Here is a 26970-nt window from a genome sequence, read left to right as displayed (position 1 = left end):
TCGAGGTTTGGTGTTCAAGCTAGAGGCACAAGTTGACCCATAATTACCCATGCTATTAGTATAGTAAAAAAGCCAGCACTCCAGAGAAAAGAATGGATTAAATGGATTATTTGAACTCAATAAATAATAGAACCATGTCCTAAAACTTTATGCTCCTAATTTGAGGTCAAACCTCCTTTCTGGTATTTTCTCAAAATATAAAATTCACAAAGACGAAAGCATATACATTTTGTCAAGTAATCATATACTCATATTTATGACAAGAGGCTAAGATAATACGTTAAAGTATTGCCACAGGAAGTTTCTTCGATCCGCACTGGTAGATGCGCAAAAAATTCACAAAGCTGGAATTCTTATCTTCTTACGATGGCTCATGTGGATTTCTGATTCAAATTGAAATCTTATTCGAGCATTTTGTCCCATCTTTTCATGATTGCAGCCTATGATGCTGGAGACTGTTGAAATTTCTTGATTTGATATATGACTCTGAGAAAGATGCAGGCGCAACCACTTGACCTTTCTAAACTTTCTGATCCTTGCAATCAGTTAAAGAACTTTATCATTTTACTTGGATTTTCACGCAGAGATATCATAGCAGCTTGACATCCAATATGGCTAATAAAAAAACCTCTGCTCCAGGTTGACTAATAAAAAAATGACCTTCCACCAAGCATGATAATATCAATAATAAATCATACATCTTTTCAGACAAACTCTTTCTTGTCTTCAACATTCAATATGAGAGTGTGCCCACAGCCAGACCCTGAAATGATATCTACATCTATACTTTCCTTTTTCGGGTTAGCTTCTACCTCCATATAGGCACTGGAGAATGTAATTTGTGTGGCTGACGACCTTGTTTCTTCATCCTTAATCGAAAGGCCATGTGCATCATCCTCTTCAGATAAGAGCTCCCAACTCACATGGTATCCTGATAGATCATAAACCCCAGGAGCAAACACACAGAGCTGGAGTGTATAGTTCTCTGTTTCTCCACTGCAAAGTCGATTGATTTTAAAGCAATTCAAAGAGGTCCATAACAGAGGAGGCGCTGGAGAGTTTATATCTATCGCCTCGAGGGGGGAATCCATATCCATTTGTTTTGACACTGAAGATGGGTTAGTCTCCAGTGAGATGTCATACCAGCCTGTCTGGTTATTTTGTGCTTGTTTTAAAAGGGTAGGATTAGCAGCGGTGTTGCTTACTGATGACATATCCACTTTCACTTGAGCCGGCCTTCTGGAAAAGTTCTTGATGGTCAGTGTGAAGGCAACCTCGCAAGGGGCGCTAGAGAAATCATGAGCAATAGTTGTAGGTCCTTCCATTATCCATACAACTGGAGATGATTGCTTTACTCTGTCAAATCAAATCATGAGGATAGAATGAGAATGATTGCATGAAATCATTGGAGAATTTTGGAAAAGATGGTTGTTCATCAAATGACTGTCAAGTCAAATCTGAATTCCTCGGATGTAAATGACTACGGGACATCATTGGATATATTAAAATACGGTTATTGTCAGATAAATAACCTGGAATGACAAATATGATGCGTGGCAAATCTTTGCCCGTCCTGAAATGTTACTGACTCTCCTGATGCACTGACATTTTGTTGCTCTGAGATGAGAATTATATCAAGTTCGTTTTCAAGAATCTTCAATGGTTCAGCATTTAAGGCATCTTTAAATTCCTGAAAATACTACTTTATTAGGAAGGCATACATAAAAAATAAATAAACTCTTACTTCAGTCATTTTCATCCAACAACATAATCTAAATGCAGTTGCACAACTCAGCACCACATCCATCCAATATAAAAGGCCTTAGCTAAACTGATATTTAGCATAAATACTTTGATTTATTAAATCTATACCCCCTCTACAAAAACAATCATAAGATTTTTCCCTATGTATACGTACAGGCAGTTATAACATGACCAACAGATTCCTGTGTTCAGTGCCCTCAAATTAAAAATGTCTCTAGAGGCTGTTTGTGCCCAACTTTCTCATCGATATGCAGACCTTGGTGCTCTTGAAAAAACAATGCGCACATTCACGGTTAAAAGAGCTACAAATTAAACTATGGCTATTTGATACACTTTTGACACCAACTCTTCTCTATAGAGTGGAAACGTGGGGACCGAGTCTTAACAAGACAAATAACTGGAAAGACTTACAGAGACCTTTAGTCATAATAATTGCCCGCATGATATGGAGCAGTATCAGTGCCCCATGATATAATCCGGGCAAGATGGAAGCAGCCCCTATCATCATCAAAACAGTTTTCCTGAGCTCCCTAAACGAAGGTAATTCAGGTTGGCATTTATGTCATCAAAACAACTTGCTGAACATGTAGAGATTCATTGTTGGTATGCTGAAATGTAACAATGGTCCAAATCACATGGGATAAGCATAAATGCACTACCCCATTCCAATATAGCTTGGATTGTTCACATCTACATATAACCAAAGTGGAAAAGAATAGAGTGATCCGAACTGAAATAATTAACTTGGAAAACAGGATAACATGGATCAGCTCCAAAATATGGCCCACTATACTCTTTACACATATCGAAGGATGGATTCATCATCAGCCATCTTATGTGAACATACATCTATCCTATGTGTTGCAGTGTGATAGGGCAGCTGTGAACTGAATGACATCAGTTAGAGATAGCTAGCAGATATGCACGAATACCTCTAGAAGAAAGAATTTGCTAATTGTGTCATCAGGGAATGGAATTTGAAGAACATTACGTTTGTCATTATAGTCTTTTTTATGAAATAAGAGGGAGATACCATTGCCTCTTTAAGCAAGGCCTTGGCCCACTACGCAAAGTAACAGAATATGAGGACCAACGGGGATTGGGGCTTTTCTTGCTAGAACTCAAGAGACACAGGGAAAAGTTGTTGAAGGACAACAGTACAGCCACACAAGGTCGTCAACAAAGAACAATGACAACTTTCTTTAGCCCCATCACTCCTATTCATGCTACAAGTCAATCAAGGGCTACACAAATAGGATCCGACCAGGTCATAAAAAAGGGGTTACAATAGATCGGGCAATAGCAATTTCTTGTGCACGTAGGGTAGGCCCCAACCCCATGGACCACGATCTCACCACCCTTGTCATCGATAAATAAAGGCCATTATCTCCTGCAATTACAAGTGCCTCCCTCACTTCAAAGTCCGCTCTAGTCTAGATTGACCTATGCAAGAGATCTTTCAAAGACAAAAATTATAATACAGCTGACTTGAGAATTTTTCAAGTAGTGATAACAAGATTCTTTAGTCTCTTTTTTACCTTATTTACATTTTACTTAATAACATTTATTAGATTTGATTGTTCTCAAAGAGGAGACAACACTTCAGATGTAATCTCTTGCTTGCTCTTATAGGCAATTTTGGCCTCTTAAGTTAATATATCTTTCTTTTTTTCTTTTTGGACTTGCTGGTGGGAAAATCTATAAATGACGAAAACCTGGCAGAAGCATACAAATTTTCTAACTATTAACATTTGGTCTTTTCTGGCAATTTTCTATTATTTTATCTATGAAACGGAAACTTCCCTGCCTAGTGAGGAAACAATTTCCAATTACTGACTGACAACGGTGGAGCGAATGGCCTCTTCATTACCATTCTTCCTTGAAATAGGCTTGCAATCAGGGAATTTTTCACCATCTAAGGATTATGTGGGAGGTTATTTCCACAATCTACGTATAGATTGTGATTCAGGACTGATAGGAATATGTCTCTCCTATGGGAGGAGCCGACTGATCGGACCGAGAGCCGACAGTCGAAAACAAGGAGCCAACTGGTCCAATCAAGAGCCGACAGTCGATGTCATAGAGAGTCGAGATGAAGAGTCGACAGCAGATGATCCAAGTCGAAGACAAGACCGACAAGTTGGGCCGACCGGAGGGTCGACGACAAGGCCGACTAGTCGGGCCAACTGGACAGTCAACACTGGAGTCGGCTAGTCAAATCGACTAGTCGATCAGTCGGCTGACTAACTGCTATTATTAAATATAGCAATTGAAGTGAGAGTAGAAAGTAGTAGGGACTACATTTGTAAATAGCCCATAAGGTGTATAAGTATAAATACACTTAGGGCAAAGCTTTAGATGGGGTTGCAGAGCATAGTGTGTAGTAGAATAGATAGTGCAGAATAGAGTTTCTGTAGAGTAGAACAGAGAGCAGAGAGCGGCGCCATAGCTGTGTGAGCTTAGACGCCAAGAGCCCTACGTGGCTGATACACTCTGTGCAGAGAGAGTGTCTGTATATTGTCTCTGTATTCTCCATTGTATAGTGGATCTCTGTTCCCGTGCGTTTTTTTCCCGTTTAGGGTTTCCATGAAAAATTGTGTGTATTCATTCTGTGCATTTGCTGTTTTTGTGTTTCTGCGAGATTGTGTATTCCACAGTCGGTCTTTCTCACGAATCATAGGGATCAAAACCCCTTCAAGGACAACCTTTTAGTTGGGTTGCAAGTAGCCGGTAAATATGGCTGGAGTCTTTTGGGTTTAGATTGAAACGATAAAGTTAGATGAAAATTTTCACTAAACGATATATATGCACTAAAGTTTTCACCCATCCAAAAAAAATATGCTGAATCCCTATAAATATGGCCAGGAATCTTTTAATTCTAGCTTGAAATTAAAATAATGCAAGATGAAAGATAAATACATATATGTGCACTGAAGTTCTCACTTATCCAGAAAATAATATGCAGGATCAACTCAATAACACATGCTCATGCAGATATTCCGTCATGAATGCTGTTAAAGAAGAGAATTTCCCAAATAATAAAAGGCCATTCAAAGGACATGATTCCAAGTATAGCTCAACATATAACATTGCCAAATAATCTCTCCAGAAATATAGAAGAATATATTCCAAAAATAAGATTAATAATGACTTTTTAACGTTCTAGACCTTATCTTTTGACATCCTCTCGTGTCTATGGAACTTGAAAATTGGTCCTGCCAGGACATTGATCAATGGTTCATTGCTACTTGGAGAGCCTAACCTGATGTTGCTAACAAAGCCCCCATGCTGGTTAATAGAATCTTCTTTCCTATCAACATCCTGCAAGCCAATTAGATGTAAGGCTTTTTCACAAACATCCGCAAGTAAAAGAGTATTGTAGAGTTACCATTAGATGAAAAAAAAGGGAAAGCGTTTGAGAGGCTGGTAGTAACTGTGATGGAGCTAAAGATGCAGAGAGAAATGCAGCATCACTATGACTAAGACCACCCACTTCTTCTTTGGAACTGTCAGACGATGTAATTGGTTGCAGTAACGGTGAGATCTGCCATCTATTCCCAATACATGACACCTGACGCAACCAGAAACTTTCGGTACTATGGAGATTTGCAATGTCCATTCGTAAAAGGTACTGTTCTAGCTTTAGGAGGCATGGTGAAATATTAACAGAAACCCCCAAAGATGGGAAGATCTGAAAAAAATAGCATTTCATGAACCATTAAAATTAAGCATGATAAACAACCCAAACCTAAAGGCCAGTGTTACGTTTCATCTACTACACTTGTAGTTGAGCAACATGTGTAGATACATAATACAATATATAATTACATTGCTTGGGAGAACATTACATCACATGAAACTGCATGCAAGTACTAAATAGTATATGCAATAGCAGAAATTCTCTCCAATATACTGCGAATGCTGGAGCACAGATAGAATATAAAGACCACACATATAGACACCCAGACAAAGGTCATCAGGCTTGGAATTGTAGGACAATGACAAGTTTGAAATTACAGCACTTGTGCTTGCTATATGTTTCCAGCATGTTTGCAACCAATTCATAATTCTTTTTCTCTAGCCATTCTCCACTATCCCTCGGTTCAGGTGCTCATGGAGCATTATGGCATTAGCTTTGTCAGGCCTCAATTTGAACCAGGCCCCAGGGCGAGCATTGTTGCCCAAAGGCTTCCTATTCATTATGTATTGAGGTCAAAACATTGCAAAGATCCAGTGTTCCAAAATTCATACTCTCAGATTCCTCGTGGATTACTTTGTTGAGTTGAGACTTGAACCAGCCGAACTGATATAATTAACTTGGAAAACAAGATAACACGGATCAGCCTCAAAATATGAGTTGGTTGGAAGATAGCCCACTATTAAGACACGTTTTACACACATCAGAGGATGGACTCATCATCAAGCCATCTTATATGGACATATATCAATCATATGCAATGCACAGTGTAATAGGGCAGCTGTGAACTTAATGACATTGGTTATAGATAGTAGGCAGATATGCACGAATACCAGTAGAAGAAAGAATTTTCTAATTGCATCATCAGGGAGTGGAATCTGATGAACACTATGTTTTTCACTATAGTGATTTTGATGAAATAAGAACGATTTTCTTGCTAGAACTCATGATACAAATGGAGAAGTTGTTGGACAACAGTACAGCCACACAAGCTCATCAACAAAGCAACAATCACAACTTTCTTTAGCCCCATCACTCCTACTCATGCTACAAGTCAATCAAGGGCTACAAAAATAGGCTCCTGACCAGGAAATAACAAAGGGGTTACAATAACGGGAAATAGTAATTTGTTGTGCACGTAGACCCAGCCCCATGGACCACGATCTCACCACCCTTGTCATCGACAAATAAAGGTCATTATTTCTCGCCATGGCAAGTGCTTCCTTCACTTCGGAGACCCATCCATTCTGGATCAACCCTATGCTAGAGATCTTTTGAAGACAAAATTATAATATATCTGACTTGAGAATCTTACATGTACCGATAACAAGATTCTCTAGTCTCTTTTCATCTTTAGTCTTATGCATTTCCCTCCGAGCCCACTACTGTTCATGCATTGACAGAAGATATGTTATTGGGTTTCATTCAGGTCCTTCCATCCCGATTTGAAACAGTCCAAACTCCTAAGAGTCTCCAAAATTCATAATGATGTCACACCTACCACCAATGCATCTGGACATCATAACACCTTCAGAAGATGAAACCAATAGTCTGGATGTACAAATATAATAAGCAAAGAGAAGCCCAAACAAAGAGAAAAGGAAAGGCAGAAAGGGAAGTGTATTCAAACTTATGATTCTTCGATGAGGAGCCTCCAAAGTTTGTGGTAATGTGACACTCATCACCAATGTTTGTGGGTGTCATGGCACCTTCAGAAGACAAACCAATAGTCTGAACTTGTGTAAAATAAGACGCAAAAGAGAACTCCCAAAAGAAGAGAAGAAGAAAGCCAGAAAAGTTAACTATGAAACTCACTACAAGAATACAAAATGAAAGTTGCTCAAACTTATAATGCGTAGACCTATCTCCTTCCAAAACCATAGGCATATAATATTAAAACTTACTAGGTTTTTTTGTTTTTACAGACTGAATCAATGCTCATTAACCAAGATCCAGGCACTTACCTGAAGAGTATGGCTCATTCTAACAGTACGAAACAGCAGTCCACTAGTTTCCTTGTTTGATTCATAGTACAGAATATTATTCAGAAGCAAAATTCCCAACTCTCTTCCATGCAACCATAAGGGCCATAACAAAGTAGAACCACCTTCCAAAATTGTTGTCTGATTCACATGCAGCACAAAAATAAGTACATGCTAAGCAGAATTAACTTTACAAACAGACTTATACTGAACCTCTGGAAAAGTATATGTGGACGATCTGACATTTGTTTCAGATACGACTTCCCCTGCACACTGGAGGTTCTCAGCAGCAGAATCTTCAAGGCAATTTGGAAATTCAGCATCAAGATCTTCCATATTTCCAACAAGGAGAATCCCTGGTTGGTTTGTACAGAACTTCAAGTTCTGAATGCAATAGCAGCAAGTCATCAGTTTCCTGTCTAAATCTGAGTCAAAAAAATTCAATAGCACTTCAGCATTGAGATTAAGATGAGAAAACCTTAATCGCAATGTCTGATGTGTTTGAGAGCTCTAGCACGATACGTTGTAGCTCTCCAGAGTTCATTTTCTCAGGCATCCCATGCAAGGAGACCTCCAGCCTAGGCATATGCTGGGAAAAGATTTATTCCATAAAGTTTAGAGAGTTTCTGAAATTAGTACATGATATTTGTACAGTAATCCTTCCATACCTGGTTAACAATAAATTTCAGACGGCGATGGGGTGGCTGTACATGGAATTTATCGCGCCTACTCTTTTTCGTCCTAGCTTTTATCCTGCCTGGTATAAAGTGTTGATACCCCTTTACTACACCATTCAAGGTCCACTTGACTCCCATAATACTCAGCACCCCTTGCTCATGGGGTATCACCTTCAAATGGGCCTGCATGATGAATTCAGATATTTATAGCCTTCATGCCAAGAGAAACATAGAATTAAGGATTCAGAAACATTCATGGTAAATATCCAGCTAAAGTAACGATGATGATTTTAATTTTTCAAAGGTTGAAGAGAGCATGTGGTGGCTTTAGAAGTGGCAAAAAAAATGATCATCACTGTAGGTAGATATGAAGACACTGTTTTTCCCAACTTGCTTAGGAGCTCAATAATGATGTAACACCAGTAGCAATGACATCATTAAATATATAAACTTTTAGCCTAATCCAATGGCCATTTGTTGAGGTTGTAGAGGAGTGAACCACATAAAAAAGAACGAGAAAAACATCCAGAATTCCGACACATCAAGATAAATAGCCAGCTAATGGAATGATAATTTTAGTTCTCAACGTCAAGGAAAACGTATGGCAGCTTTATAAGTGATCACCACTCTAGATATGTATGAAGACATTGTTTTTCCAAACATTCTCAGGAGTTCCGGCAATAATGTATCAACATCATTAGCAATGACACCATCAAATATATGTAGCTTTTACATAATCAAATTGGCACTTATTTTGAGGTTGCAGAAAGGAATGAGAAACATCCAGAAGAAAGAAAGAAAGAAAGATATATTAATGTCTTTTAAGAGGCCAAAATGGCCTATAAGACCAAACAAGAGATTACATCTTAAGTGTTCTCTCGTCTTTGAGAACAAATCAAAATAAAATAAATATTACACAGTAAATATAAAAGTAAATAAGATGAAAAGATATATTAACGTCTTTTAAGAGGCCAAAATGGCCTATAAGACCAAACAAGAAATTACATCTTAAGTGTTGTCTCATCTTTGAGAAAAACAAATCAAAATAAAAAATATATTAATCCGTAAATATAAAAGTAAATAAAATAAAAAGAGACGAGGGAAACTGGTTTTCGGGACATGTGAGATTCTCAAGCTAGATGTATTGTAACTTTTGACTTCGAAAGATCTCTGGCATAGGTCAATCCAGAATGGAAAGGTCTCCGAAGCGAGGGAAGCACCTGCGATGGCAGGAGATAATGGCTTTTATCTGTCGGGCCATGGGGCCGGGGTCTACATGCACGACAAATTGCTATTGCCCAATCAATTGCAACCCCTTTGTTATGTCCTGGTCGGGAGCCCATTTGTGTATCCCTTGATTGACTTGTAGCATTAGTAGGAGTGATGGGGCTAAAGAGAGAAAAATGGATTATAAGAAGAGAACCTACACTTAGGATGCATTACCATTAGTAATCCATCAGCTGGAGTTCAAGAGTGGAATTTAACAAGGAATTGTCATGGAATGTAAGAATTATGAAGCACAACTTTGGAATGCTTTCACTTATGAGGGATAAGAGTTTCAAAGGTAAACAAGGTCAATGCAAATGAGCCGATGATCGCGATCGTGAAATTCATTTCTAATGGTTTCTCTAATGGTTGCTTGACAATCTCCAAAAGATGACTCCTAAATTCAAGGATGAGTGATTCATAATCCTAGAACATCACTACAATCAAAATGGACATGACGATATTTGTAACTTCAACAAGAAAAGGCTATGTGAATATGCAGATTCTAAGTATTATCTCGTAACTCTAAATAAAGAATGACACTAGACATTCATCCAATCATATCCACTGACTGATATCAATCGGTTAATGATGGGGTGGATTATATAAGATCAAATTTTGATTAAAACAGGGTGTCTCAATGAAATAGCCCTGATATGTGGTGCTAAAAACAGCACCATGATTGTATATTCATTAACAAAACAATGAAACAAACCAGTGAGATTGAGGCTTTTGCTAAAAATAGCATTGTAATCATATATTTTTCAGACTTTTAGAAAACTATCCCTGATCTATTAAGATGGTTATAACTAGATAGGTATGACGCAAGTAACAGCTTTAGATGACATCTGAGTGTGAAAATTGAGGTCTGATTGGGTAAAAACATGTATGTTAAAACACGTGTATTTTATGTTTAAAATAAGTTTTCGAATACTCTTAAGAGTATTAAACACGTCTTCTAAATTTTACAGCTGCCATTTCGAAATATTCCACGTATTCTACGTACTTGACAATATTTTATGTTTTTCTAAAAATAAATAATAATCATAAAATTTTGGCCAAAAAACAATTGTATCTTATCTTATCTTATCTTTAGAATATATATTCGAAGTATTTTTCAAAGAAAAGGTAGAATATGTTCAAAATATTTTGCATGCATATTCTACGTGTATTGTATGCTAAGTATAAGTAGTTTACAACTAAGGGTCAAAACAAAAAGTATCAGCTTGATCCTCCACTTTTGAGTAACAAAAGATAAAATAACATGAGGATGTGATAGAAATCAAGATAGAGGATATAAATGTATACCATAGACAGGGTTTCTGTTTAACTTTTAAAAAAAAAAATTTTAAGGTTTAAAACGAAAGTTTACTACAAGTTTATTATCAAATAAACCAAACCTGTTGAAAAAGAAACAAAAAGAAAATACAAAAGCTCACCATGTACTTCTCCCCTGCTTTCATTGTGAGAGATTCCTCTACAACAGTAATCGATGGATTTTCATCATCCCCAAAATAGTTATTTGCTTCATCACTGTACATTGTCAGACACAATAAAAAGATGAAAAATTCATAAACTATATCCATATCACAAATCCAGAGAGTGTAAGCCTGTTACTTTACCTGTTTAAGCCAACTGCATTGACTGCTGATAATGTGGAATCAATTACATTGCTGGAGCTAATGGTAGCATCAACTGCTCCTATGATACATATAGCACAAGTTCAACATGAAACCAAGATACATGCCATAATAGATTTTTGAATTACTTGCCTTTTTTTGCACCGGAACTTCCACCGCAGAACTTACAGATAAGAGCAATGGAAGATAGATTCAAAGGAATTTGAAGTGGGTTGATAAACTCCACATCAACAGTCAATGTTTCTGTAGAATTCAGAAATCCAAGGGTTACCATAACTGATAAGGTAGAACTGCTCAAAACTGCATCAAAGCGTAAGGACAGAAAGGCTTGAAATATATTTTGCAGAAACTTCATTCCACCATCTAATTCTACCATTGATTATCTGAAATCCATTCTTTAGATATAATGATTCTCCTGTAAGCTTGTGCATGGGACAAGAGGTATTAGAACTTATGTGTTTCGGGACTAACACAATAGTTCTATCATTGATTATATGCAAATCAGTTCTTTAAATATAACAATTTTCCTCTCAGTTTGTGTGCTAGACACTTTGACAATTAAGTGTTAAGAGTCTAGGTTCAGTTACAATTGGGAATGGTAGAATGGTATACCTCCAGCAACACACTGATTGGAATCATTCACTTCAGCTGTGGATGAACCTCCATCCAGCCAATTATTTGCAACAGTCTGAATTGTTGGAACTATCCCTTCCTCCAATGGTAGCCATATATCTTCTGGTAGCATAGACTAGTGCACATGCATACCATATACAACATAAAACAAACAGATTGATTGTCTATGGTGACAAACTGAGTGAGTATATAAGAGACAGCAAGCAAGGAGTTTCATAATGTTAAGGGACTAAAACTCACTGCTGCTGGTGAGGCATATGTCCTTTGATCCTCAAAATGAACTCGCACATTATTCTTATTTATGTATGGTAGATCGAGACACAAAATTCTACTGGTATCCTGCTTAACATTCTGGAATGCAGCAGGTCAGGCCATCTCTGCACAACCTAAACCATAGCATTACAAAATATCGGTGTATTTACCTGCACAGCTTGCAAAAACTCTCTCAGAAATGATGCTTGGTTAGTTGGAGATTGATGACTACAAGAGATGAGCTTTTTGAAATGTTGCACAGCTGTTGCATGATCACCAAGATAGGCTGATAGTCTGATGGGCCAAAAGGATTAGAATAATCATAAATATAAAGATCATATGAAACTTTGATGAAACAAACCTTCCTAAATTGAACATAACATGATCATTGATGTAGCTCCATCCGTGCCCTTCAAATATGGTTAAAACACTCATATAAGCCCGGAGAGCATGCTTTTTCTGTTCATGCAGACGGTAACTGATTACCCTTTATTCCACCCTTACACTGTTTTTAATGCATAACTAATTTGCAGCTCACAAATACATATGCATGCCTAGTCTGTAAAACAAATGGTTTTAAATGAATATGCATGTTTAACCACATTGTACTAACATCTTATCTTTCTATACTACACAGATGTAATTCAACAAATCTTATGTGCAACTTATATCAATGCCTATGTTCCTGGACATTTAGAGTAAACTGAAAAAGATGTTGAAGTTTTAGTATCCGTGCAGACTTTCTGAGGCAGCAACATGGCACTCTTAGTCCATAGAAGAACATATGTTTAAAGACATGAAACATAAAATTCTTAAGAATACCTGCCCACAGACATTATAACGATTCCCTGCAAGGACCAAATAAAAACCATATTTTCGTAACATAGGTGGAGTAGCACGGAGGTAACAATATGCAGCTTGCTCGAGGAATATTCCAGCTCGCAAATGCGGCTCCTAAAGAAAATGGTACTTTTACCGAACTTCAATTATGGACATCAGGGTCACATGATTTAAAGTCAGATGCACTTACCTCAGTCCCTGCACGGAAATAGACACCTGCAGCTTCTTTATACTGACCTCTGGCTTTGTACATCTCCGACCACCATAGGGCACAGCGTGTCGAAAGTCTCTGCCCAGCTGGTACCAACTTCTGTGAAAAAAACCAATAAGTCTAAAAATATTTTAAAAACTTGGTTAAAACTATTGAACACCACGGAGTTTTCTTTACTTCAAAAAATGCCTTAGGTGTTGCTACATCTCCCAAATGAGAGAGAGAAGGATACAAATTGCCCACATTATTGTTCAATTTGGTTGTTATTCCATGTAGATTGCAACTCAACGGCAGGTACTGGTCAATGTTTATGATTTGGTAATCACCAGAACTCATCCTGAAACAACTTCATCCTCATCATTAGGTCACACATTAGCTCTCTTCACATAATGGGGCTCCCTTGTGGGACACCATGTTATGGATTCTCACCCTTCCCCTAATCTAAATGGATGCCCACGTCACACATAATTGGACAGATCTTCACATCGTGACACCAACTATGGATAAAGACAGTCGTGAAGTGCTGGAAGCAAATGACTGCCTCTGCCTCCTATGCTCTATAGAGGCTGAAAAATAGAAGCATTCATTGCCCTGATGCTATGAAATTGGAGGAATATTCAACTGCCTCTTTCAGTAAAACTTTTGGACACAAAAAAACCTGAATGTTGGGACAATGCCAAGAAATCCTCTTGCTCAAACTTTGATGCTACCAGGAGAAATTCTTGAGAAGCAATGGAATACACCTTTCAAGGGATAGGAGACAAGCCAACCCAACCAGACAAAGAACCATCACTAACTTCTCTATCGCCACAATTCCACACACACCTTTCCCCAAATCTCAACACACAATGAAGGATACTAGAGTAAAGAGCTACACCGCTCTCACGAAACAGCCATGAACTCATCAAAAACAGCCATAGACATATATATATCTCGTAAAGATGAGATAACATCTGCAAAATCTCCTGTTCTGTCTCATAGGCTATAGCCCATTTTGACATTTTAAAAGATCTTCATACGTCTTTCTTTCTTTCCAACTTAGTAGACAGTCATCTTCACAACGCCACAGTATTATTATGATAAAGCTATACACACTCCTTATCGCATTGGGATCATGTCCTTGTTATGTCTACTCCTTTGCTAAGCTTTGGGAGGTCCCTCTTGTGGAACAACATACCTTCAGCCTCCCTGTTTCCTCTTCCAAGCTCACCTTCACAAAGGGTTTCTTACCACTTCTCTTTTCATGACTAACATGATAGCAAGGAGACACCACTACCTCACATACCAGTTCGCATGCCTTCTACATTTGATGTTTGGACGCTAGTGTAGAGCATTTCAATCCTTGTGGAACAACATACCTTCAGCTTCCTTGTTTCCTCTTCCGAGCTCGCCTTCACAAAGGGTTTCTTACCACTTCTCTTTTCATGACTAACATGATAGCAAGGAGACACCACTACCTCACATACCAGTTCACATGCCTTCTACATTTGATGTTTGGACCCTAGTGTAGAGCATTTCAATCCTCAATCCTCCTTTTCCGTTTCTCTATCAGAATGCACACATTTATTCGCCCATATCCTTTGCCTTGTTTTCACAATTGCATGTTTAGCTAGCAGCCATCCATGGTCTGTCATTTGTTCCTAGAGCTTCTTCCTCTGACTACATGTATTCCCATGTGGAATGGTTGCTGAGGAAGTACGGGAAAATCATAAAAACATAAGGGCATTTGGGAAAATAAAGAGAAACTTAGGTACTTCAGAATTTTCTCCTTAAAGCATTACCACATTTTCATCCATACCCACCTGATATGTGCTAAATGCTGTTTCCATGGAAAGCTCAGCCTCTTTACGGGCATGATCCAACATGAACAATGAAAGCCCAATCATTTCCTAATATAAAAGTTAGGAAGAGCTGAGAATAAATTTCACTAAATTGATTACGGTTCAATTAAAAATGGTTGTCCACTTACCTGAGCTCCTGCATAATGTTTCCATGCCTTATCTGTCTTATAATCGCTTGAAATAAGTCGGTAATTGGACAAAGCAAGTTCATAATCATGGAGCATGAAAGCGTAATCTGCTAATACTCTGATCTGTGACTCAATTGAGCTAAATGTATACCTGTTTCCTCGATATAGTTAAAACACTATCTCAGAAAATTAATAAGCTCTCAGACAATCCCATTCTGTGCATTGGTGCTATAATAATTTGTCTTTGAACCCTTTGGAAAAAGTTACCAATTCGTTTTTTACTCAAACCTTACATTGCATTACTATTGGGGTCAGCAACTTCATCTTTCCCCTTCCGCCACCACAAATTCTTGATTTGATTTTTTAATCCTTTCCTTGTCGCCACAACCTAAGTTTTCATTTGTCATGTCCATTGGTGCCATCAATAAGCCTCTATATATTGGGGAAAGGGAATCCATATTCATAATATCATAAAAAATGTGATCGGCTAGTTTACAGACATATTAATTGCACCTGCTGATTCAGTGACCTAATTTTCTGTTCCATGTAAGGTAGAATGGATTTGCAGCATATTTGCGCAATCAAATCAGAGATCTATATCATGTAGTAAAAAAGAAAACGGAAGATGTTACAGCATTAAATATAATAAGTCAGAATCACTTCAGACAGTAGAATCTCTATTTTATTCCAAGGGTATTCTTCAAAAGGGTGAATCTTTACAGGTTAAGTAATTACCTCAGTGACATCAGTCTCGCTTAGAAAGCACCCTAGCTTTGTTTCTGAGGTCAAAATGCTGGCCTAAATTTGGTTTAATACAAATATGCACAACTAATGAGGAATGATCTGCTAGAGATACTGAGAGAAGACATCAGAAAATTTATTCTTACATCTTTTATAAATGTTGTAGGCAGTGCAGGAAGTGCGTGAGACCGCCAAAACTCCTCCCCAACTGAATCAATAATCTCAGAACTTTCTGAGTTGATGCACATAAGCCAGCAATTGTTGAATCCAAATGTTGCCCTCATTTCAGATAAGATCTCATTCGCACTGCAACATCATCAATATTTACGAATAAATATGATAGCAATTAACAGGATAACTATGTGTAGAAGGGTCCTGGTCCAATACTCATATGGACGAGAGGAGAAACACATCAAAGAAACGTACCCATCTACTGGACCATCTTGAAGATCATGAACAAGAACATAAATCTTCAACAGCTTTGGATCCATGGTGCCATCAGTTAAAAATGATGGCATTGAATAAGAATCATAAAGCTCAACAAATTTATGAATAGGATTTTCATCAATCGATGATACTGCACGCATGCCTATGTATCAATAATGCAAATAGAAAAATGTCAGCACATACCCTCTTTTATCAAGCACCTAGTTACAATAATATGTAGAATCTCAAGGTTACCTACTTACATGCTACTGGATGGTCAATTGATTCATGTTCAAAGAAAGCCAAGGAGTGTGTGAATGTTTTGATGTACCTTTGAAACCATGATGATAAAGATTCTGACCTTACCACTGCCAAGTCAAACAGCTACACATCAGATCCATGTTAGGTAATCAGATAAACAGACCTTACTTTTCTTTGAGATAGATTTTCAATAAAGCAACTTCATCTGTATGATGAATATGAGTTACTGTTTATAATAAAATCAATGTCAAATCTGGGCTATCTAGTAGAGTTGGAAGTTACTCCTCTTGATAGATTCCAGGTCTCTTGGATCTCCAGATATTTCTGCCAACGCCTCATCACTTGCATTGTTGACAATTTTCAACAAGTATTCTTCTGCATTCTGATGCATATAAAAGATATCATTATTAAGACATGATTTCATAGGAAATCATTTTCATATCTACAGTATACCTTGATAAAGTAAGTTGAATCTGAGTTAAATATGTAGCATAGGCAGGAGTTCAGTTTAGCTAAACATGCTTATCACTTGTGTACTCTAAAAGCTACCAATTAAATAGAAATTGGTGATCCAAACTATTTGCTCCTGCCTGAGTTATGTTAATTGGTAATCATACAAAGGTTCAAAGAGAGATTTCTTTATTTTCAAAATATATATAGAGGATTCAGCAAATATATATGTATCTGAACCTTGATGCCCAAAGAGAGTAGATCATAAGGGATAACTTTGCTTTATCCAATGGTGCTAACCACCATATCTGACACTCCTCTTTGGGAATCAAGGTTCCCTAACAATAATTCATAGAGAGCAGGAAACGTCAATTGCATCTTTTAGTAATTAATAATTTAGAATTGTTGCATGATATTAGTTTGTGGCACTGTGTCAAAGCCATTCCGAAGTCTACAAAACAGCAATATGTCCTCCTTTTGTAGGCTCTACCCTCTCTACAAAGAGCTTGTAGCATCACTTCACACTATAGGGTAATGAATCCCCTCCTAAAATCTACTTGCCCTCATGCCTGATGTTCGTGTTCCTTTTGCCCATTAACAACTCTGACTCTAGAATTGAACCATAAAGCTTGGCTAAACAATGGCTTGCCATGATTGTTCTGTAGTTACCCCACATTACGGTCTCCCCACTCTTAAAGATTTGTATGGTAATATGTCCAGTCCAGCTAGTCAAGAATCCCTCAAATAGAGCTTTATAATAAACATATGCACAACAAGTGGAACCAAGGTATCACAAGCATACACAAAAATCTTGCCAAGCCACAATGGTTTTGGGCTTTCCCATTCTTGAGCATTTCAATCACATTAATTACCATCATCCGAGCCAAAAATGTAGAGCAAATTGATTGTGTGGCATGTGGATTTGGAATAGTCCGTCCTGGTATATCATGCAGCTACTTGTGTGTGTATACAACCTCTGGTTCAAAAGATTATAAATCTCTGCTTCCACCTTACCAATGAATGCTCTTTTCTTTCTCTGCGTTTAGGGTTTAGTCTTTGTCTCTGTCTCTATCTTTGCATTTTCTGCAATGTCTGCCCTGTGTGTTCTCTGCAATGTCTAATCCTCTGCGTTTTCTGCAATGCCAATGTCTGTCCTCTACGTTTTCTGCAATGCCAATGTCTGTCCTCTACGTTTTCTGCAATGTCTGATCCTCTGCGTTTTCTGCCAAATCTGATCCCTTGAATTTTCTACCAAATCTGTTCCTCTGTGCTTTCTACCCAGTAGAAATTCCTGGAATCTATAATGTTCCCTCTGCCCTCTGCCCTCAGCATTTCATACCCTGTACCTGCTGTCCTAAGACACCATGGAGTTTGAATGTACAGAAAATGAAAAGATGGATCCTAACATGCACGGCGAGGGTCCAGATCCATGGAAGACCCCAAGAAAATACCATAGACGAAAAGGACGGGATGGAAGCACCCCGAATAGCTTTAGAAGGGTGCACAAGACACCCAGAACGCAGGACCCATTCGACATTACATTTGACGTTGAAAATGGGAAACATGATCTATTACGCCATTTGATTGCGCAAGAGATCAATCTTATTAGAGAGGATATAGAAATAGCACTAAAAGAGGAAATGAAAAAGGAGATAGAGAAACAGAAAATAGAGTTGTATGCCTCTCTCAAGACTGAGTTATTAGAAGAGATGCGGAAAGACATAATAAGCCATGTGAAGAAATCACACTTAGAGCTCAAGGATGACATGACACAATACCTTAAGGATGAAATATCCTCAAGTAAGGTTGAATTAGGAGCTATAAAAGTGGATTTAGGAAAAGGACAAGAAGCAGTGGAAAGATGCATCTCTACAATGAAAGCCAATGTCACTAAGGAAATGCAAACATGGGCAGACATAGCCAAAGATGCCAAAGCTCAAGCTAAGCACGCCCAAAACGAAATTAAAGCAAATGCTCCTTGGATAGAGGTAGTGAAAAAGCAAAAAAGAACATCCATGGATAGGACAGCAATGATGAATGCTACATTAGAAGAAGAAGCCAAGAGGAAAGCTCGTGTGTTGCATGTACGAGTGGTTGGTTGGGCCGAAAAAGGAAGTCCACAAGAAAATGCCAAGAATCTCGGAACAAAGATTGGAGCATCAGATATTCCATTTGCCTCGACGTGGAGGGTGGGAAGAGATGAGTCTAAAGTGGTTGGTCTAAAGCGACAAGCTCAAGATATGAGTGCTATAACTGAATATGGAAAACACTTTCTAGCCTTGGGAAGTGCGCATGGATTTGTGATATATAATGGCTTGTCACAATGGCCTGGATCAGATGCTTTGACATGTTGGAACCCAAAAGGGGGTGCAAGCACAGTGGACTATCTAATGGGATCTCCATCGCTTATACCTGAAATAAAAGTGTTCACTATATCGGGTAGACCTATTGGCTTGGCAGCAGATCATGCATATCTACGCTTCGAGGTAAAGGATGGATGCACAAAGGATGTATATGCTAAGGAGAGTGGGTTGGCTAAGTATCTATTTACTCGCGAGACAATTGATGTGTATAGTTGTGGTGTATACAATGGCATGCTAGATTTAGATCCTTTCGCACCCCTTGAAGAACTTACCCAAGGATTGTCACCCAAATGCCTCACGCCCACATGAATCAACCTTATTTACACCACAAAATGTAAGAAATGTCATTGATCGGCTACAATTTGGGAAGGCCCAAGATCATGATGGATTGGTGGGTGAGCACTTTATCTATGCCCGCAACACCCTGCTCCCATTGCTAGCACAAATCTTTAATAGAGCCATGTGTGAAGGTTTCCCTACTAGATGGACTCAGCATACCATTGTGCCAATCCTCAAAAGTGGAGACCCCATGATGCCAAGCAACTATAGGACAATCATGATTGGCCATTACTTGGCTAAACTATATGGGTTGATTCTAGAATCAGAATTGAGTATATGGGCAGAGCAGAATGGCTGCCGTTCAGTTGGACAGGCAGGCTTTCGGAATGGGGTTCACAACTTTGGATCACATAATCACCCTCTGGAACCTTAATGAGGAGGGCAGAGCCCACAATAAGAGGTTTTATTGCTGCTTTGTGGATTTCCGAAAAGCCTTTGACATTGTGCCACATGCTCAGCTTATGCAGCGGCTAGAAGCCCTTGGTGTTCCTATAGATATGCAATGGGGAGTCTATGCACTCTATGAATCCGTGTCAAGAAAAGTGCGGTCTCCCAAGGGCTTGTCAAAGGCGGTGGCTAGCACAATTGGAGTGAAGCAACGATGCCCACTATCCCCCACTCTCTTCGGTCTCTATATAGATGAGGTATCACATTACATAGAGAGATTCGGGGGTTTCGGAGCACGCCTAGTAGGTATAGCTATACAAATATTACTGTATGTTGATGATATTGTGCTGATTTCTGACTCTCCGGAGGGACTACAAAGACATCTAAATGGCTTGAAACTATTTTGTACGGACAAAGGTTTGTCAATCAACATGGATAAAACTAAAGCGATGGTGTTTAACACCACTCAAGCATGGGTAACAAGAGCAGAACCAGAATTCTTCTTGGGAGAGGAAAAGGTGAAAAAAACACGCTCCTACACATACCTAGGAGTAACATTTACAGGACCTAGGTTCTCCTTACAAGAGGCTGCTTGTGCCAGACTTTCTCGTGGATATGCAGCCCTTGGTGCTCTCAAGAGACAATGTACACATTTGCAGTTCCAAGAGCCATTGACTAAGCTATGGTTATTTGATACACTTGTCACACAAACTCTTCTCTATGGATTAGAAACATGGGAACCAAGTCTTAACAAGGCAAATCATTGGAAAGATTTAGAGAGACCTTTAGTGTCAATGATTGCTCGCATGATAAGGAGCAAAGTATCGGTGCCCCACGATATAATCCAGGCTTAGATGGGAGCAGCACCTATAATAACTGAGGCATTGTTCCGATCAGTGACATTTATCCAACGTCTTTGGGAGCTCCCTAAACGAAGGTACCCAAGGTTGGCACTTATGTCATCAAGACAATTGACTGAAAATGGAGACACTCATTGTTGGTATGCTGAAATGCAGCAATGGTTCGAGTCACATGGCATGAGTATAAATGCACTACCCCCATTCCAATATAGCTTGGACTGCCCCCACCTAAATATGACCAAAGTGGAAAAGAATAGAGTGATCCGAACTGATATTATTAACTTGGAAAACAAGATAACATGGATCAGCCCCAAAATACCACTTGGTACAAAGATGGCCCACTATAAGACGCACTTCTTACATACATCGGAGGATGGATTCGTCATCAGGCCATCTTATATGGACATACATCTATCCTATGCGCTGCGTAGTGTGATAGAGCAGCTGCGAACTTCATCACATCAGCTATAGATTGAGGTACGCAGATATACACGACTACCTCTAGAAGAGAGAATTTGCCAATTGTGTCATCAAGGAGTGGAATCTGAGGAACAGACAACACTCAAGATGTAATCTCTTATTTGGTCTTATAGGCCATTTTGGCCTCTTAAAAGACGTTAATATTTCTTTCTTTCTTTGTATAAGACATCAAAATATTGAGTTTGACAATTTTTATGCATAACTTGTTGTAATTTCATGTTGTAGGCATGTTTGTGCTTATCTACATTCAAAAACATACTCTACCATTTGTGGGGCTATACCATATTGGGAATGAGAGTTTATCCTTCTGTGAGGAAAATCATAGCCAGTCAATGTACATAATATTTCTGAAATACTTTTTGTTATGTCTTCCTCTCAGCAAGAGGGATCCAATGTGAATAAACCTTCATACATAGTAGAACTATATCCCTGATCTATCTTGAAGATAAATCAGTAGATGGGGTGTCTAGTCATGTACAAAGTATCCATATTAACAGGCCATCCCCCCCCTTCCACGATGAACTCTAAATATGCATGATCAGCATCCATACTAATTGGTCTCCCAAAGATGATAAGCACGTTGATTTCTCGCACTAATGATGGGGTTCACATCAAGTAATCCACTGTGCTTACTCCATCTTTGGGTTTCTAGCATGGCATTGCATCTTAACCTGGCCATCATAAGAGGCCACTGGTAATTAATAATTTGTTTCTTCCTTCCAATGCAGGAAGTCTGCAACAATCTCTGTATACATGACCTCACCTGTATCATAGAATATTGTTTCCCCCCGCAAATGTGTGAATTAAAATCTCCAACTAGTACAATGTCTCCAAAGCTTGAAACCTCTAAATGTCATAAAGTGGTAGATAGAGTGATTCACCAGTAGATACAAACCTCCAGTATCATGTTGAAAGTAGAAATTTGGCAGCTACATACCTTTGAGGCTCTCTCTGTTATTGTGCATCTACTTACAGTGTGCTGGTTTGCATCTCTTGTTGAGCACTAGATTGCATTTCTTGTTGAAAGATAGATTTCAATGATGTAATACAAATTGTGGTGACAACATGATTACATTTCTCAATCAAATATACAAAGATACAGAGTTTCATAATCAGTGGTATTACACAATTGCATGTTTCTCATATACAATCAATTTCTCACTTCTCTCTTCAATTGCGCAACACAAACAATTGCACTTTTTATTCGGTGGTGCAACACAATTAACTGCATTTCTCATTGATTTAGTTATACAACACAAGCAACTGCAATTTATCATTGATCATGTAATAAAAAACAAAAAAGAACTGTGTCTCTCATTTGAGAAAGTGATAGAGTACACACAATGAATTTCTCATTGATGAAGTTTCACAACGCAAACAACTGAATTTTTCAGTGATCAAGTGACAGAAAGCAAACGTTTACATTGAGGTTTTTTAACACTTCAAAGATATCTACTGGGTTCCTAAGGAACAACCTACCTCAACTGTTGGTTGGCACAATCCAGAAGCATAAAGCATTCTGAGTCGAAATTCTTGAATTCTGTAAGGTTGCTCACCAGCAGTTCGTACAGGAACTAGGGGAGAAAAATAAGAGGTTAATGTAACATAATGAAATGAAATACAATGAAGAGAAACACAGCACAGACAAACGAGGTTCAATAGGTGCAATGTTATATTTGAGATAGAACACACAACATTATCAAGAAACCCCTTAGATCAAAAAAAAAGATAAGTCAAATAATAAGAATTTAGATCTTTAGAGAAAGACTGACGATGATGTGTCCTTACCATCGATTTGGTCGATGTTGCAGAAAGGATGAAGAAGCTGCAGAAAGTTGAGATTGTTCTTCTTGCATGATTCTTCGACAGAGAGAGTGGGAAGGAGCAAAATGACGGGAGAGATTCGGTCGAGCAAACTCTGAGCGAGCAGGGAGGTTCCTGCAGCTTCCATGGCAGATCGAATGAAGCTTCTTGTCTTATTTTTTCTTTTTCAAAGGTTTAATTTTTTAACTCTCTCGATCGATCGAACGAGACCTCTTGCTCTTCTTCAGATGTATGTATATACATACATACATACATACACTCGGACATACATACATACATAGTACATACATACATTTCTCTTCGGATGGTTGTACTTGTAGTTGTGCCTCTGGTGCTCAGTGTCACTGCTACCGAATCATAATGAGGCCTCCCAAGGGATTCGCGGCCACGAACGATGCAGGGCGCGGTGCGTTTCTGAGGCACGTGTGTAATTTGCAATGTGCATTGTCAGATCTTTATCTAAAAAAGCACGTGAGTTGCTGATAACCAGACTCTAACAACTTGTATCACCAATAGCCCGGCTTTGCGCCCCTTCAACTGTCACTTGCAACCCGATTGAGATGACTTCTGTTGGCTTGAGTAACCTGACTCTTTGCTACCTAGTCGAGTCGGGCCAAGGTGTGAAAGGGCCGAAAGGCCAAATGTTGGGTAGAGTCGAAAAGGATAGTCAGAAATATAGAAGGGAGAGTAGTCGAAAGAGTAGTTGGACAAGCACGGAACCAAACAAGTATAGTCGAACGAAGATAGTATCCAATAATAAGTAATGCCAAGTATAAATATTAGGTAATTTTAATTGTTAGAGTTTTTGTTCTTGCCGAATGGCATATTGTATTTTCTTGACGTAAGCTTTCCATGCCACCTATAAAAAAGGGCATAGGGCATTGTAAAACTCATCAGTATGTAAGTACGTTATGGTCAATATAGTTATTTTGGTTGAGGAACTTTGTCTGACTATGTCTTTCATTTAACTGTGTTTTGTGTCAATTAACTGTGCAAGTCGATCGATCATGGCCGATCGAACAACAAAGAGTTATCTCAATACAACCGGTCAGAGTAGAGTAAGTCCAATAATTAAATTATTTTACTAATTGTGAGTGATTAAGTATTAATCAGGTCCTCCAACCACAATCTTCCTTGATAGGGTATGTGTGATTAAGTATCTGACCCGGTATACTAGAAACAATTGGCAACGGTTTGGTTTGGTTTGGTTTGAGACTGTCAAAACTGAACAAGTAAAAAAATTTGAAACTTGAACCGAACCACAAAACCGTTTAAAAAAATTTCAAACTATTAAAACCGTGGTTTCGTGGTTTGGTTTCAGTTTTCAAGTTAGGTCAAAATTCAAATTTTAAATTTTAAAATTTTAAGATTTTAAAATATTTCATTATTTTTATTTTTAATTTTTCAAAATTTTAAAGATTTCCTAAAATGTGAGATTAAGGCTTGAAAACGAAAAGATTGTTTAAAAATTTTAATTTAATTTAAAATTTAAAAAAATAAAATAAACTGTTAAACCATTTAAACCGTGATTTCTAACTGTTGAAACCAAACCGAACCGTTAAAACCGTTAAGCCACGGTTTCGTAGTTTGGTTTGGTTCAAACTGTTGAAACCAAACCAAACCGTTAAAACCGTTAAGCCACGGTTTCGTAGTTTGGTTTGGTTCAAACTGTTGAAACCAAACCAAACCGTTAAAACCGTTAAGCCACGGTTTCGTAGTTTGGTTTGGTTCAAACTGTTGAAACCAAACCAAACCGTTAAAACCGTTAAGCCACGGTTTCGTAGTTTGGTTTGGCTCAAACTAAAACGGTGTCGATTGTTATATACCGATAAGGTATAACACAATTTTGGCATGCCCGGTTCGATCTGTAAGAAACAGAGAACACTTGAGGATGGATGTTGTTTGATTGCAACAACAACAACACCTTTGTGAGACGTATAGAACATCAACAAGCTCAAACAGAATTCATTCGGTAGTGTTGAGAATCGAACTCAACTTCCTCAAATGGCTTTCACACTAGCCAATGGACATACTAGGCTAGTTTTGTTAATAGTAAGAAGGGCAGTTGCCCTAGACTAGTTGGTATTTAAACCAACCTTTTGTAAATTAGTAACTGTTGGATCTAATTATATTTTTCACTAATACAGCTTCTTGTTCTAAGCTCTCTCTCCCTCTCTCTCTACTTGTCTTACATACACACACACACACATACACACAGAATTCACTTCCGTTGCACAATATCACCTACGCTTTCCATTTCTTTACAAATAGGAGGTTGAAGTAGATTTAATTCCAAACTTGGAAACTTTCGACAAAAGTAGTTCACATGACGAGGCATCTGATATTTCAGACGGTGTCTTTTCAATCTGCATACAACAAGACGACATAATGTTGTATCCCTACCCCAAGTATAATGATGAGCACGATGTTAAAGCGCATGTATGCGCATTTCTCACTGCATGGTAGGCGAACCATGTATCTTAGAGACAATCACAATCAAACGTAGAGGCGTTGGAGATAGCTGAATTTAGATTATCAGTAGAAGGCTAGTCAACAAACTAAATGTCCTTGGCGAATTCAAATTATTTAAGTAATTAAATGGAAAATTTGTTCGATTGTCTCACCAACGAATCGCCTAGAGGGAGCTAATGAGCTAGTTCTATGTCGCATATCAGGAGGAAAATGAAATAGTTCCACAATTCATTATTAGATTCCAGAATCTAAGGAAGCAGTTGGTGCGGCCGCCACCAAAAGAAGATATGAAAGACACATTTTGTCACGAACACACCAATCGTAGAGCTATAAATGACGAGGCTAGAAACTCAGGAAGTTGGGGGCGACGAGGCGAGGAATATAAGAAGCTGGGCACGACACAAGAGCATGAAGACAAAGATAAAGATCAAGGAGACAAGATGGTACGAAATTAAAATACTAGATTGATGTGTCAATGACTGGTGTTGGATCCCTTGAACGGGACCAAGGAGGTCACAAGTATTTATACAAGTTCCGAGATTGAATATGTCTAGAATATACTCAAGAAATATCTCTAGAATATACCTGTCTAGAATATATTGTACAATATTTATAGAATATACTAACAATTAGAATATTCTGATTATGAAATGTACTCTCTATTAGACTATACAATACTAAACTATTATATACAAATACTTGCTCATATCAAAATCGTTGAGCATGACATGTTGTTAATGTGAGGTTGCAGGTTCAATCCTTACCAACAATGTATTTGATGTCACTGTGTTGTGACACATTTCTCATAAGGCATTATGTGAGCCTCTAAGAACGACATTGGCCATTTCGGATTTCAAAACCGATACGTTAGAACAAGTAATTGATCGAGTCCTTGATATGGACCGAGCTCAAAACAGTGTTAGCATGTCAATGTCAACATTATAGAAAGCTTAGAGAAGGAGGAGGAGCTTCAATTTCGGCAAACTATACAATTGTTGAGAAGCAAGCTCAACATTAGTCGGATTGGCTGAGTAAGCCGAGAGCCAAACCAGTTTGGAGAACCAGATCCACGTGAGCCGGTAGGCCGTTAGAGGCCTACGCTGTCGTGAAGAATGTGCTTCACAATATAAAAATGAACTTAAATACTGTATTTAGTAGTATTTGAGAGACTTGAACCCACACCCTTATACACAAAGTACAATATACATACCACTAGGATAGGCTATTTATTTGTAGAAGTATTATAAAGAATATGCTTCATGATATAAGAATAAAGCTAAATATTGTATTGAGTAAAATTCAGAGACTTGAACCCTCAACGTTGTATACCAAGCACAAGGTATACACCACTAGGCTAGGTTATTTATTTTAAATATATATTTCCATCATTGTACTTATCCTATATCTATTTTCATACATGAGAGCTCAAATGAGCA

At 38.2% G+C, this 26970-nt stretch overlaps 1 protein-coding gene across 1 annotated transcript; it reads right to left on the bottom strand.

The window, feature by feature from the left end:
* Positions 1-85: 85 nt before the first annotated feature.
* Positions 86-23267, bottom strand: LOC147869180 (Tetratricopeptide repeat (TPR)-like superfamily protein). Its single transcript, XM_087327021.1, has 28 exons — positions 23027-23267; positions 22718-22812; positions 16642-16741; positions 16362-16466; positions 16099-16261; positions 15819-15978; positions 15667-15729; positions 15445-15525; positions 15225-15319; positions 14932-15082; positions 14765-14851; positions 12942-13061; positions 12734-12865; positions 12273-12370; positions 12082-12205; positions 11900-12010; positions 11639-11774; positions 11159-11269; positions 11009-11087; positions 10826-10919; positions 8112-8303; positions 7922-8032; positions 7657-7827; positions 7426-7584; positions 5153-5455; positions 4933-5085; positions 1533-1690; positions 86-1356 (listed from the first exon to the last, which is right to left on the bottom strand). Exons 1-28 carry the CDS (start codon positions 23187-23189, stop codon positions 705-707), a joined length of 4167 nt encoding a protein of 1388 aa, XP_087183147.1. The 5' UTR covers positions 23190-23267; the 3' UTR covers positions 86-704.
* Positions 23268-26970: the final 3703 nt, after the last annotated feature.

This window comes from Azolla caroliniana, unplaced genomic scaffold, assembly GCF_043228905.1.
Source record: "Azolla caroliniana isolate FFs.n. ecotype wild unplaced genomic scaffold, voAzoCaro1.0.p SCAF_1, whole genome shotgun sequence".
NCBI lineage: Eukaryota > Viridiplantae > Streptophyta > Polypodiopsida > Salviniales > Salviniaceae > Azolla > Azolla caroliniana.
The sequence above is the reverse complement of the archived record's forward strand: the minus strand, read 5'-3'. Positions and strand labels throughout refer to the sequence as shown.